The sequence below is a fragment of the Felis catus genome, chromosome B1 (assembly GCF_018350175.1).
Source record: "Felis catus isolate Fca126 chromosome B1, F.catus_Fca126_mat1.0, whole genome shotgun sequence".
NCBI classification, from domain to species: domain Eukaryota; kingdom Metazoa; phylum Chordata; class Mammalia; order Carnivora; family Felidae; genus Felis; species Felis catus.
The window spans coordinates 175,049,992-175,064,364 of NC_058371.1; the positions used below are offsets into that span (position 1 = coordinate 175,049,992).

The following is a 14,373-nucleotide window of genomic DNA, read 5'->3' on the forward strand; positions in this document are numbered from 1 at the left end:
TTTGAAAGACTAGCGATTACTTAGCAACTTCAAAAATACTCCCATGTCGGGTACTCATTTTATCTGTCAGAATTTGTCTACTGGCTCAAATTTTGAGGAAAAAATAATCACCTAAAGAATAACAAACTTCATTTTCACATATGCAGATTCAAGCCTCAACTGAAAATGTAGACATTGCGTGAAGTGTTTTTACTCATAGTACTTCTAGAAGACACAAAATATGTGGTGGGGTTTTTCCTCACACCAACCACTTCTCCAAATACTAAGTGGTTGTCCTACAATTCAGTACTGTTCTCACAGCAGCTACTAGGATTGAACATTAGACCCCACGCGTTGAGGGCTCAATCCCACAGAGCTGCCCTCACTTCACACTCGTCACAAGAGATGGGCCCCTCCACTAAGCCACACTTCTTTCCATCTTGGCCATAATCTGGACTCCCATGACCCCTGCTGTGCCAGATTCAGTAATTTGCTAGGATGGCTCACAGAACTCAAGAGGCAGTGTAATTATTATTACTAGCTGCTTATAAACAGTGCACCTCAGGGACTTCCAAATGGGAGAGCTGCACAGGGCAGGGTATAGGGGGTTAGTATGGCAGAGCTTCCATCCTTCCTGGGCACACCACCCTCTCAGCACTTCACTGTGTTCACCAGCCCATCTGAACTCTGTTGTTCAGGGGTTATTATTGGGGTTTCATTCTGTAGGAATGATTGATTGAATCCTTCGTCTTTGGTGATTAACTTAATTGCGAGCACCTCTCTCAGTTGGTTTGGGCTGAAAGGTCCAAGTCCCTACTCACTTCTTGGTCTTGCCTTGGTCTTTCTCCTGACCAGCTCCCATCCTGAAGCTATTTACGCCTCCAACGACAAATGATCTCATAAGCCTACAAAAGGCACTTATTACTCAGGACATTCCAAGGATTTTAGAATCCTGTACCAGCAACTATTGGCTGTGACCAACCTCTATGTAATAAAGTAGAAACCACCTAAGAAGTTTATGAATATTACACTGATGATAGAAACAGAAAGTGCTTCAAAAAATATCCATGTAGTTTACTGAGTTTCCTTATGGATTATTTGCACTGTGTTAGTAGTCTGTTGTTTTCATTATATTTCAAAACGTTTTCATCCTCAGAACAGAAAATTTTAATGTGGAACATTTTGCAGGTCATTGACTGAGTTTGGAGCCCTGTAGCACGTTTTGTGGCACGTCGTAGGTACTCAGCAAATATTTCTTAAAGTGAGCCTGTGTTTACTGTTTTGTCCTTTTACTCAGGTATCCAATAAACACTAAGAATTAGGATAAATCAGAACATGACTAAAAATGAGTTAGAATTCTGTTAGAATAGTAATCACTTAAAACTTTTTTGATTTCTCAGTTTCTTAAAGCCATCTGGATGTTCTTCTAATTAAAAAAGAAAATCTATTTTTAAGACTGAAAAAAATCAAAATTTCTGGTGGGTGTTTTTGATAATTTAGTTTCAGACTATCATGGAACAGTTTCCTGGCAAAATAATCCAATAGTCCTGAAACACTGAAACTCTGCCAGTTTCTCATTGATTATTATATAACCACTGCTTAGGAAACATGGCCTCTTAAGTTAAGCTCTTGACCTAACAAGGTAATTTTTACATCCTGGTCAGAAAAATGTGCATGTTCATTTTGGTTTGAGATATGTAAACAGATTCATAAGCAATGTGGGATGTTAAAGGAAAAAAAAAGTAGATTTTTAAATTAGATGATTTTTAACAGAAAAGACTATTCAGCTGCCTGGAAGGCATATTTTTCAGCTGCTGTTTAATTTGTGAGTGAAATGAATATGCAAACTGAACATACTGCTTAATTGGCCTTTACAAGGGAGATCGATAATGCAGAAACATTAATTGTTGCAGCTTTACAGCCGAGTCTGAAAAAGAGAAACAAGAGTGGATTGAAGCTGTGCAGCAATCGATAGCAGAAACTCTCTCTGATTATGAAGTAGCTGAGAAGATTTGGTTCAATGAGTCCAACAGGAGCTGTGCAGATTGCAAAGCCCCGGATCCTGACTGGGCATCCATCAATCTCTGTGTTGTCATCTGTAAGAAGTGTGCAGGTAATTAGTGATAAGTTATGCTCATCACTGTTGGGTGGCAGATTGGCACCGAATGCTCTTTATTGTCCTACGTAATGTGTTTCAGCTAACAGTTGTGGAAAAAGAAAAACAGAGAAAGCTTATTACATTTAAATTAAATTTAGAAATATCTTCTCATTCCAAACTTCTCTTATGCATGACTTAGATGTAGAAATTGATTTTTAAGCATGTAATCATTTTGTGTGCCTACTGGACCATGTGTGGAATGTATAAAGACAGTGTTGACATTTTTAGATTTTAAGGTGAGTGTGTTTCAGAATGTACCCTGAAGACACGTGCATCTTTGTGTGATTTGCCCATCTTATCCTCAGTTATATTTTTTAGGATGTATATTTCACATCAAGGTCATTCTGAGCTCTAAACTTGGTATACCACATCTGGTGTCTCTTTTAATGAGAGTTTTTATATAGAAGCATTTCCAAAGAGTATTGAGGTTTATGAGAGGAAACGGGACTATGACTGGTTATCCTATTGTGACATTATAACTTACAGACAGTCTGAGAGCTCAGTGTATTTGGGGGTTCACAGTTGTGAACACCTAACACACAGCTTAGGTGTGTGGTCATATAGGTCTTGGAAAAGTCAGCCACATCCTAAACTTTACTTTCCAGCTCTACCAGGTACTGTGCTGGTCCTGGGAATTCAAAAGATGTGTAAGAGTTGTTATGTTCTCCACAGATCTATAAATAGTAATTTCAGTAGAGTATGATAAGGGCACGATCAGAGTTGAGTACAGGTTTCAGTGAAAGAAAATGTAGGAAGAGTGCTACCTTAGCTCAAGCAAAGACTGGGACAGTTGCTGCAAGCCCTTAGTACTTTTTGAGAGCTCTGTGCTTCCACATTTCTTAGCACGCTAAGATTTTGTCAGGATGTAATTAACATCAATAGCAATAAGAAGAAGCATCAGCTATCCCCCCTCTACTTTGTATTTTTTCCCCAACCTTTTTTGTTCTCTAGGCTCATTGGAAGAGAGCTTCTGTCTTGTTCAAGGATATTCTTTCTACTTATGTCCGCTGCTTCTCTCCTTAGGATCCTCACCTCATCACTTATTCCCTCTCTGTAATGATGCAACCATGGTTTCTTTTGTTTCGGCATATAGAGTTAGGCAAGTCTGTCCTGTTGACGCTGGCTTCCGGAAAACATTCCATTCATTTGTGTCATTTTCTGTCTCATTTCCCCTTCATAGACAGGGTAACTTTCAAGAGTAGAATTCTGCACAGATTTTCTTCATTTCTTTCACTTCCTGCTTTTTATTCATCCTGTAATCAGTTTTCTTTTCTCTGTAGTCCAGTAAAAATATTCTCACCATGTTTATTAATGCATTTTCTCTCTCAGTTTGTGTGTGGTCAGTTCCTCTATTTATTGTCACCTTGGCAGTGTTAGACACTGCAGTATTTGACCACTGTCTCTCTGACTTTCCCTCCTCCCTTAACTTCCAAAATACCATCTTCTCTTAGTGTGTTCTTAATTCTCTGGTTATCCTTTTTTCACGTTACTTTTCCTTGGCCTGCTCCGAAGATAAAGGTGTTCCTTTCAGTTACATCTTCAATTGTCTTTCACTCTGATGTTCCTGAAGATGTTATTTATCATTTAAATTCAGCACTCACTCGTAAGTGGGCGATTCTCACTCTGTTGAACACCATACCCTTAGGTCTACCTACTGGAGTCTCTTCTTGGATTTGCTCAGGATAGCTCAAAAACAGCACATTAAAAATGGATCTCTTAGGGCACGTGGATGGCCCAGTCATGATCTCACTCTCAGTGCGGAGCCTGCTTTGGATCCTCTGTCTCCCTCTGGCTCTGCCCCTCCCTCCCTCATGCTCGCTCTCTCTCAAAAATAAATAAATAAACATTTAAAAAAATGGAGCTGTCATTGCTGCCCAACTCATTACATAATACTGAGCATGCTCATATATTCCACATCTTGGTCAGAGGCAATACTGTCTACCCTGCAGTCAAGCCTAAAGCCTGTGAGAGCCTCCTGACCCTTCCCCTTTCCTTAAAGCCCACCAAGTTCCATCCGTTTTTATCATCTAAGGATCTCTACATGTGTGCTCCCTTTTGTTTCTCCTCCTGCTGCCTCAACTCAGTTTGTGTCATTTCTTGCCTTCACTACTCCAGGGGTTCCTGCCAGTTCTTCTGCATGTTTTCTGAGCTTGACTTTTTTCTGTGTTACCTTTAGATCATCTTCATAAATGCAAACCTATGCATCTTTCTACCCTTTGGATTTTAGAAGCTTGTGCTATGAGTAGTTTCCATTTTAACAAAAGGAGGAAAGGAACCTCTTCCCTAATGTAGAGAGAGGTGTGAGCTTTCATGCTCAGAGGCAAACAATCCTTAAGATAAAGACAGTGTCTTGAATACCTTTGTTCCTTCTCAGCCTATAAAGCATCTACACATTCCTAGGTGCCCAGTAATGATGATTTATACAGGATAATTGAGTCAATGAGAGTAGAATGATGAGTTCTTATTCTCTGTCAGGCATAAGAAGAGAATAAAGAATCCATTGAAGATTTTTAGACATACGTTTATTAGAGTTGTAATATGTAATATACAAAAAGTACTAAGGGCTTGCAGCAACTGTCTCAGTCTTTGCTTGAGCTAAGGTAGTGCTCTTCCTCCATATTCTCTCAGTGAAACCTGTACTCAACTCTGGTCTTGCCCTTACTCTCTACTGTAATTACTATTTATAGTCTGTGGAGAACATATCAACTCTTATACATCTTTTGAATTCCGAGGACCAGCACAGTACCTGGTAGAGCTGGAAACTAAAGTTTAGGATGTTTTCTCCAAGACCTTTATGACCACACACCTAGTTGTTGTTGTTGTTGTTGTTGTTGTTGTTGTTGTTGTTGTTGTTGTTTTTAGGATATCTGTGTTCACATACAAGTGATTTAAACACACCTGTCATAAAAGGTTTTGGTAACCTGTAATTGATGGTGAATTGCCACGTCATAAACATGCACACATATATAGGCATACAGATATATACATAGTTTTAAAACTGTAGTTTTATACCACCACAAGGTAGTGATAAAGATGATTACTTTTATCCTTATCGTGGTTGGGATTTCTGTATAATTATCACCACTACTCTTAATGCTGTTGGCATGAAAGAAAGTAGATATTGGTGTGTTTTCAGTTGAAAGGATATATACATATACACATAGGTGTACACATAGACATTTTGAAAAAAATAAAATACATTTACATACAAATTAAAATAGAAGTACAATTGTGTTTTGACTTCAGGACAACATAGATCTTTAGGACCAAAAGATTCCAAGGTTAGAAGTCTGAAAATGGATGCCAGCATTTGGAGCAATGAACTCATTGAGGTAAGTCTGACTTAACTGTGGTGGTAGTTAGCAGTGGAGTGGCATGAGTTACTTTAGGAGCTCTGCGAGAATGTTCTCACCACACTGTAAAAATGGCTCATAGTCTGATAGTGGTAGCTTTCGACTCCAACTTTTAGAATGCTTCTTAAATGAGATAGTTACTTTAAAAATAAAAAGTACAAGGAATCTAATAGTAACACCTACTTTTAAAGGCTTGACAGCTTTTTTATTTCTAAGCCAAAATTTTCTTTCTTTCTTTTTAACCCAGCATGGATAAAAAATTAGAAAAGTGAATGAAAACGTTTGGCAGAATTTTCTTTTCTTTCTCTTGGCCATGCTCTGTCATTAACTGCGCTCATCTGACTTTCTGTCTCCCATTTCCATTTTCTTCTTGGATTTTAGTACCACTCTCGACCACATTAACCCACCTACTCAGCCATTTTAAATGAATCTGTCTCTATGTGAGCTTCAAAAAATAATAATGCTTTTGCTGCAATTTGGTTGCTTGCAGTTTCTTTCCTAGCTAATCTTGTACTGTTATTAAAAGCAATGAGGCTGTATTTAAAATAGAAATAATATCTGCTTTCACATTCCATCTTCCTGAAAGATTTGGGTTTTTCATGTGTTTTTGCACATTTTATACTAAGTTGTATTTTAATTTGTGAGTCAGGTTTTTACAGATTCAAATACATTTTATGAACTGATACTGTTTTATAACTTTTTAACAATTCAGCTCTTTATTGTCATTGGAAACAAAAGAGCAAATGACTTCTGGGCTGGTAATCTTCAAAAAGATGAAGAATTACACATGGACTCACCCGTAGAAAAGAGAAAAACCTTTATCACTCAGAAGTACAAAGAAGGAAGATTCAGGAAGACTCTACTAGCGTCTCTCACCAAAGAAGAATTAAATAAGGTATCAACAATATTTAACAATAGATGTAGATCTTGATGTCTTTAAAAAACGTGTCAAAGGGGCACTTGGGTGGCTCGGTCGGTTAAGCGTCCAACTTTGGCTCAGGTCATGATCTCACGGCTTATGAGTTCGAGACCTGTGTTGGCCTCTGTGCTCACAGCTCAGACCCTGGAGCCTGCTTCAGAATCTGTGTCTCCCTCTCTCTGCCCCTCCACGACTTGTGCTCGCTCCCTTGCTCGCTCGCTCTCTCTCTCAGAAATAAACATTAAAAAAAATTTAAAAATATGTGTCAAGGATTTTGAAGAGTTTTAAAACGTCCTTTACTGTCTGATAAAAGTATTGCTTAATGTAATTTTATTTCCATTTGTGAGATTGTACTATTTATTGATTTTACCATTATTTTACTTAAGAATTCATTATGAATAGTAGATAAATTCTTTGTTCATCACTTGAGTTTCTAGCTAACTTAGGTCCATTATTCTTTTTATCCCCATATTTATTTATTTATTTTTGAGAGGGAGAACTCATGTATGAATGCACACAAACAAGCAGGGGCGGGGTAGAGATACAGGGAGAGAGAGAGAGAGAGAGAGAGAGAGAGAGAGAGAGAGAGAGAGAGAGAGAGAGAGAGAGAGAGAGAATCTCAAGCAGGCTCTTACACTGACCACGCAGAATCTGATGCAGGGCTTGATCCCTGGAACCATGAGGTCATGACCTGAGCCAAAATCAAGAATCAGATGCTTAACTGACTGAGCCACCCTGGCATCATCAAACCTAGTCCATTATTCTTAAAACTGTGACAACTTCCCTTATTTTAGGGACAGGACACTAAACAGAACTTCAGCTCATATACTGCTGACATTGTGTCACCAAAATCTACATCATTTACTCAGTGTATTGTTAGAAGCAATGGTTTGCTTTGTGCTGTTGACCTGAAGTGTTATTTGCCTTTGGCTGAGTGATTCCAGATCTACTTGTGACTGTTTTATGTTGCCCACTTGTTCTTTACCCTTTTGGCAAAGAAGTTGTTAAGCATCCTGCCTCCTTCCCTTTTTTAAATTGCTGCTTTGACTTTTTGTGTGTTAGGAGGCTTGTCTATGTAGATATTTAATACATGTGCTTTTTATATGCCTGTTGTTTTATTCTTAGAGAATACATTCTTTCATGGTTATCAGTTTTCTGGTATGCTTTTAGTGGCAGTGTTTATGGATAAAAATGGTCAAATAAGTAGCATTATGCTAAACATCTTGGAAAATAAACACATAAAGGCCTTTTTCATACTTCTCTAGAAATTATAAGATTATAAAATTGATTTACATATCAGATTAGTTCCCCTAAAGTAAGTTTTTAGTCTTTGTACATCTTTGGTAATAACAGAGTGAGGCTATCAATTGATTTTAAGGCAGTGAATGGCACACGAAAAATGAAGGATTGAATGGGCACCTGAGGTAGAGGAGAGTGAGGGAGATGGCAAGAGGGAGGGGCTTGGGAACTATTATTTATATAGGTTATTACTAAGACACAATTTTATTTTGGGTGGTAGTTTCATTGGTGTTAATTATATTATCAAAATAATTGACCAGACATGTGTGGAATACTAACAGGGTATCATTAACGAAGGATTACGATTAATTTTGTGCACTAGAGGTCCGTAATAAATAAGCATATAAATAGTAAATTGTGGATATGAGGAAGTAATTGTGATAAAGTTACAGAACCAGGGCGTATCTTCATCCAATGGTTTCTTGCTTTCTGATGGTAATTGGTGTCTTTTTAGTGGGTATACTGATGTCCCCAAATAAAGTCTTCTCTGCTACACCACACAGTTCCATGAGTTCAGACGTTAGATAAATCTTACATTAATTACTAGCAATTGCCTTCTTCCTAAGAATATTATAGAGAAGTATACCCATTGGGATTTATTTCTACAATGGGGTTCTTAAAAATGGTACTCTTCATATCAGTAAATAATTTGTACAAAAATTTATTGAATATATATATTTTTAATTGGGATATAATTTACCTACAACATTGTGTAAGTTTATTCAACCTATTGATTTGATACATTTATACAGTTGCAATATGATTGCCATTGTAGTTGTAGCTAACACCTCTCTTACATCACATAATTATCATTTCTTCTTTTTTTGAGACCATTTAAGATCTTTTAATGATCTTGAGGTAAATAATACAACATTATTGATTATAGTCACTGCATTGTGCATTATATATCCAGAACTTATTTTCTAGTTGCAAGTTTATACCTTAAACAACATCTCCCCAACACCTCTTTCCCCCACCCCCACACCCCCACACCCTTTGGTAACCACAGTCTCTCTTTTTTTTTTAAGTTTATTTTGAGACAGGGAGAGCAAGCTGCATGTGCGTGTGAGCTGAGGAGAGGCAGAGAAAGGGAGAGAGAATCCCAAGCAGGCTCCATGCTGACCGCGTGGAGTCTGACTCGGGGCTTGAACTCACAAACCACAAGATCATGATGAGCCAGAATCAAGAGTCGGATGCTTAACTGATTGAGCAACCCAGATGCCCCTTGGTAGCCACAATCTAATCTGTGTTCCTATGAGGTGGCTTTTTTAGATTCTACATTTAAATGATAAATAATACATATCTTTCTCCATCTGGCTAATCTCACTAAGCATAATGCCTTCAGCTTCCATCTATGTCCCAAATGGCAGGATTTCCTTCTTCCTCGTGGCTGAATAATATTCCATTGTGTGTGTGTGCATGTGTGTGTGTGTGTGTGTGTGTGTGCGCGCGCAGTATGCGTATACTATATTGTCTTTATTCATTCATCTGTTGATGGATACTTAGGTTGTTTCCATATATATTGGCTATTGTGAATAATTCTTTAATAACAGATTGCAGATATCTTTTTAATATTCTGTTTTTATTTCCTTTGGAGATATATATATATATATATATATATATATATATATATATATATATATATATACACACACACACCAGAAGTAAGGTTGCTGGATTATATGGTGTTTGTATTTAAAATTTTTTAAAGAACCTCTATACTGCTTTCTTTAGTGCCTGCACCAATTTACAGTTCCACCAATAGTGTATAATGGTTCTTTTTTCTTCTACGTCCTCAACATTTATCTCTCGTTCTCTTGATGACAGCCATTCTAATAGGTGTGAGATACATCTCATTGTGGTTTTGATTTGCATTGCCCTGATGATTAATAATGTTGAACATATTTGCATGTAACTGTTGACCATTTGGATGTCTTCTTTGGAAAAACGTGTATTCAGTTTCTCTGCCAATTTTTCAATTATGTGTTTTTGTTGTTGAGCTTGTGTGTTCTTTATATATTTTTGATACGTACTCCTTATCTGAGGTATGGTTTGCAAATACTCCTTCCCATTCTGTAGGTTGCCTTTTCATTGTGTTGATTTTTTTTTTTTCTGATGTAAAGCAGCTTCTTAGTTTGATGTAGTCCCACTTGTTGATTTTTTCTTTTGTTGCTTGTACTTTTGGTGTCGTCTCCAAAAAGTCACTGTCAAGACCAATTTCAAGGAGATTTTTCTTGTGTTTTCATGTAGGAGTTTTAAGGTATCAGGTCTTACGTTTAAGTCTTTAATCTTTTTTGAGTGCATTTTTGTGAATGGTATAAGGTAGGGCTCCAGTTTCATTTTTTTCTGTATGTGGTTATCCAGTTTCCAGTACTATTTGTTGAAGAGACCATCTTTTTCCCATTGAGTGTTTGTGGTGGATATTTATTGCACGCTTAACAAGTTCTGAGTTCTTTTTTAGGTTCTGGGAATACAATTGTGGTAAAATGTAAATGTGTTTCTTTTATTCATGAGAGTGGTAGTCAGGTAAAAGAGACTGTCCATGAACAGCCAGAGTTCAGTAAATACACCATAGCAAATACAGTCTTTTGTGAAGGAAAACAGCGGGGGGATGAAAGAATAAGAGTAAAAATACGCATGATTTAAATGAGAGGACAAAGGCTATTGCAGAAGATGGGATGTTAGCTGGTATTTTTTCTAACACCTTCATTTTGCAGATGAGGTCAGCTAAGACCCAGGGAGGAGAAGGGATTGCCTAAGATCACCTAGCGAATAAGTACAAAGTCAGATACAAGTCAGGCTGTTTGATTCTGATGCAAAGGAAATTATGTTGGTTGGTGAGACTATGGTAGGAAAGGTTAAGTACATTTTTTAGTAGTTGACCATCCAGGGCTGGAACTGTGAATGCATCCTGAGACCTCTTGGCTGTATACCCCAGAGCTGCAAATGGGGATGCTAAATGAGCAATTATTTGGAAGTTGCATTATAGAGGGTAAATTAACCAGTGATCTGTCCAGGTGCACCCTGTCAAGAAGGAGGTGAAATGGTGAGTCCTGGGCTAAAGAGTTAGATGGAATCAGGTGCTGAAATCACAGGGTTTGGAAGCCAGAAAAGTAAGGAAGCAGAAAGAAGGGATGAGAAGAAGTGAAGGATAAGTAAAGGCATAAGTGAAGGGTAAGTGAAGGCAGATTACTCAAGGTAACAACAAAAACAACAACACAGTTAGGTTCCAGCAGTTCCTAGCCATTTATACAATAATGTATAACGTAAGTATTTCATGTTGTTAATTATTACCTCCTGCTTGCTTTTCCTCCTCCCTACACATAACTCCACACAAAAGAAAAGATTCTGTGTTTGCTTTGCACTCATCTTTCAGAATCCCAAATCACAACAATGGTTTAAAAAATTATATAGATCTTGATTAGGCTGAAAAATACATACATTCAGCATTCATATGACAAAAGATTTAACAGGTACTTGATTATTACATTTTAAATGTTTTGCAGTTTCTGAGCACTAGCCATTATTATAGTACGTAAGCATAAAAAATGTCTTCCTGAGCAACTACAATGGATTGGAAGGTTTGGAACATCCCAGCAACAGAACAATGAGTTAAAACTTGGAGGTCTTAGGTTGTAATTTACATTCATACAAAGGCCTTTTGAGCCTATTGCTTAATTCAGGGCATACTTATTGTTAGTTTTCCTGGTTAAAAAAGGAATACGAAGTTCATCTTATAAATGGCTTGGTAGGCTTACACTCATTTTAGTAGCTAGAATTGTGTTTTCTTCCTTTAATAGGTCTTTTTTTCTTTTAATGACCAGGCTCTGTGTGCTGCTGTAGTGAAACCAGATGTTTTGGAAACAATGGCTTTGCTCTTCAGTGGAGCCGATGTCATGTGTGCAACTGGAGACCCTGTGCATAGCACCCCCTATCTGCTGGCCAAGAAGGCGGGACAGAGCCTGCAGATGGAGTTTCTCTACCATAACAAATTCTCAGGTTAGTCCCTGTCCCTGCATTAGCCTGGTCTCTTCTCATGTATCCCTGAAATGACCGAAGCACAAATCTGTTTATTTCTCAAATAAGAAGAACCATCAGAATGAAGACAAGTGTGATTGTTAGAAAGATGGGGGATGTTGAGGACCATATTTGTTTCATTTCAAGGAAAATGTTTAGGAAGTAAATCTCATATATTTCTTTAATCTTACAAATTAAAAATTAAAATAGTTAATGCCATGTAATTGTTGTCACCAAATTTAATTTCCATATGTGAATAATAAATGTAACTGCTTATTTGCAAATTCTGTGCAAAGTAAAATATCTCTGTATATTTATTCTGTAGTGAATTTGAAGTAACTTTTCTTCTAGCTCAAGACTCACCTATATATTCATAAGCAAAGGGAAATAAATTATGTACATTTTAGATTTCACATGTATAATTTCTGTAATTTTTCCAGATTTCCCTCAACATGACATTCACTCTGAAGGTGGATTAGGTCAAGAGCCTTCCCAATCCATGTTCCTCTGTGACTTTTTGTATCAGGCTTCTGCCGCTGCTTCTAAACTTTCTACAGAGAAAAAACTGCTTGAAGGTATCTTTTCTGCTGCTTTTAGATTTTGTTATCTGTAAAACTTTATTTCATTATCAAAACAATTATGTTTAAATTATGATTTTTTTCCCCTTAAGATGTTATATTTGATCTTGCAATAGGGGTTTCTAAATGCTTCAAGGCACAGATAGTATTTCATGCTCAGCAGCAGGGATTTACCACTGGGTTGGAATGCTGTGTGAATTCTCAACAGAATTCACTGATGTCTACTTGAGGGCCAGCTAACTCTGTTTCAGGATTTAAGGGTTATTCCAAAGAAATGTGAAACTCAGCCCTTTTCCTTGGGGACAGACACCCTAACTGGTGAGATTAGGTAGATAAATCTCAACACATAGGCAGAACTGACAAGCCTTCAGTACCTATTCTATCGGCATACTAAGTGATATGAAGTAGTTCAGTTCTGATTATAAGTGTATGCATGTATAAGTAGAATCAAGCTTAAGCATGGTTTCAAAAAATGATTGGAAGTAATTTAATTTAACAACCTATTGTAGGTTTGGGGAATTATCAGAGCAGTCATGTGGGCATTTATCCATCTCTGCATCCAGCTCCTGTGTCAAGCATGTGCTAAGCATTAGGAATTACAAAAATGAAAAAGACACAGGTCTCATGCTCGTTGTTGAATACATATGAACTAATTTGAGAAATGTAGGCAGAAAAATGTAATGAGATCTGTCTTACTGGAACAAAGAGAATTTAAGAGAGATTAAGCTGTACAGGCCAATTGGTGTTGGGTGTTTAGAGGCTCAGGAGCCTAGTATTAATTCCCTAGGTGGTATAATCCAGCTGTACTACTCTATCAAAGGAACAATAGGATAAAAAACTCACTTTAGGGTGTTAATCCTGATTCTTGTGCATTTAAAGTGATTATTTCAGTATAAATGCTTTATGTCCAAAGAAATGATATCCCTAAGTAGAATTATATTTTTTTATTAGATTTTCCAGAAAACAGTAGCTATCCTTTAGTGAGCAGGTACTATGTGTAAAGCATTCCTTTAGGGACTTTATGTACATTGACTATAATCTTCATAATGAAAAATGGAGATGCTCAGCATGAAACAGAATTTTACATCTGATTTGTGTTATAATTGTTATTGTAATGCTTTGACCTGGTCCAAGTGTGATGGCTGGTGACATTTTGAATTTAGATGTTTTTGGTTCCTTCAGCAATTGATTTTTAAATATCTCTGCTTACTCAATATAACCAATAATAAATGAAGATTTTATAGAGATTTTTTCATTTTCTAGTGCTCTTTAGTATTTACCCTTACGTAGTCAGAAGTTGGTCAGAAATGGGGAGGGGAGTACCTGAATAATCTATGAATTGACTGTAGTAATTATTAAAATAATCAGATAGTAGGCAGTTAATGTACTTGTAAATAAATTTACAGATATTCTAGACTATTTCTTCTGAATAGTGGGATACCTTATATCCACCCTTCAATCACTTATAAAAAGATGAAATAGGGAAATTGAAACATGAGATTTTCTTTCTAAAACTTCAGTGTATCATAAGCACTCAGCAGTTAAAAATAAGCTTTCATTTATTTTTTTGGCAAAAATAAAATACAAAATAAAAACCATTGAGCTTATAATATTTATAGACTTAATGGTTTGTTTTAATATTTCCGTGAAATAGATTGCTTTTCTTAATCACTTGAGGAATAAATTAATACTTTAAATTTGTGACTAAATCATTCTTTCCTTTTATCTTTTAAATTGACTATGGATTTAGAATCTGGTGCATTCTTTGTATATGTAATTTAATTAGGGATGTTTTCTCACTTTGGAACATCCTGTTTTAAGAACTATGAAATTAAGCTTTTGTACTTTGGCTGTGTAGCACAACAGATACTATTTTATTGGAGAATAATCTCCTGGTAATGCACTCTTCGATGATCTTCATTTTTTCCATCCAGTTTGTCAGCAAGTTCTATCATTTCAAACTCAAAATAGATCTTGAATCAGTTGGCCCATCATGTACTCTGGGTTGCAATGCCTCCCTTACTTGTCTCCCAATAACTACCCTAGTTTCCTTCCAAATTATTCTACAAA

General features: G+C 36.7%; 1 protein-coding gene and 1 long non-coding RNA gene across 9 annotated transcripts in view; one reads left to right on the top strand and one right to left on the bottom strand.

The window, feature by feature from the left end:
- Positions 1 to 14,373, top strand: part of ARAP2 (ArfGAP with RhoGAP domain, ankyrin repeat and PH domain 2) — a 211,663-nt gene that overhangs the window by 94,872 nt on the left and 102,418 nt on the right. For all 8 annotated transcript variants that reach the window (XM_045056485.1, XM_045056484.1, XM_003985471.6 and 5 more), the window contains 5 exons: positions 1,893 to 2,092; positions 5,384 to 5,469; positions 6,203 to 6,385; positions 11,533 to 11,707; positions 12,166 to 12,300. In XM_045056485.1, coding sequence (XP_044912420.1) covers positions 1,893 to 2,092; positions 5,384 to 5,469; positions 6,203 to 6,385; positions 11,533 to 11,707; positions 12,166 to 12,300 — 779 coding nt within the window. The remainder of the gene's footprint in view (positions 1 to 1,892; positions 2,093 to 5,383; positions 5,470 to 6,202; positions 6,386 to 11,532; positions 11,708 to 12,165; positions 12,301 to 14,373) is intronic.
- The window catches only part of LOC123385090, a 191,906-nt gene that overhangs the window by 28,210 nt on the left and 149,323 nt on the right, over positions 1 to 14,373 (bottom strand). The gene's annotated exons all lie outside the window — the stretch shown is intronic.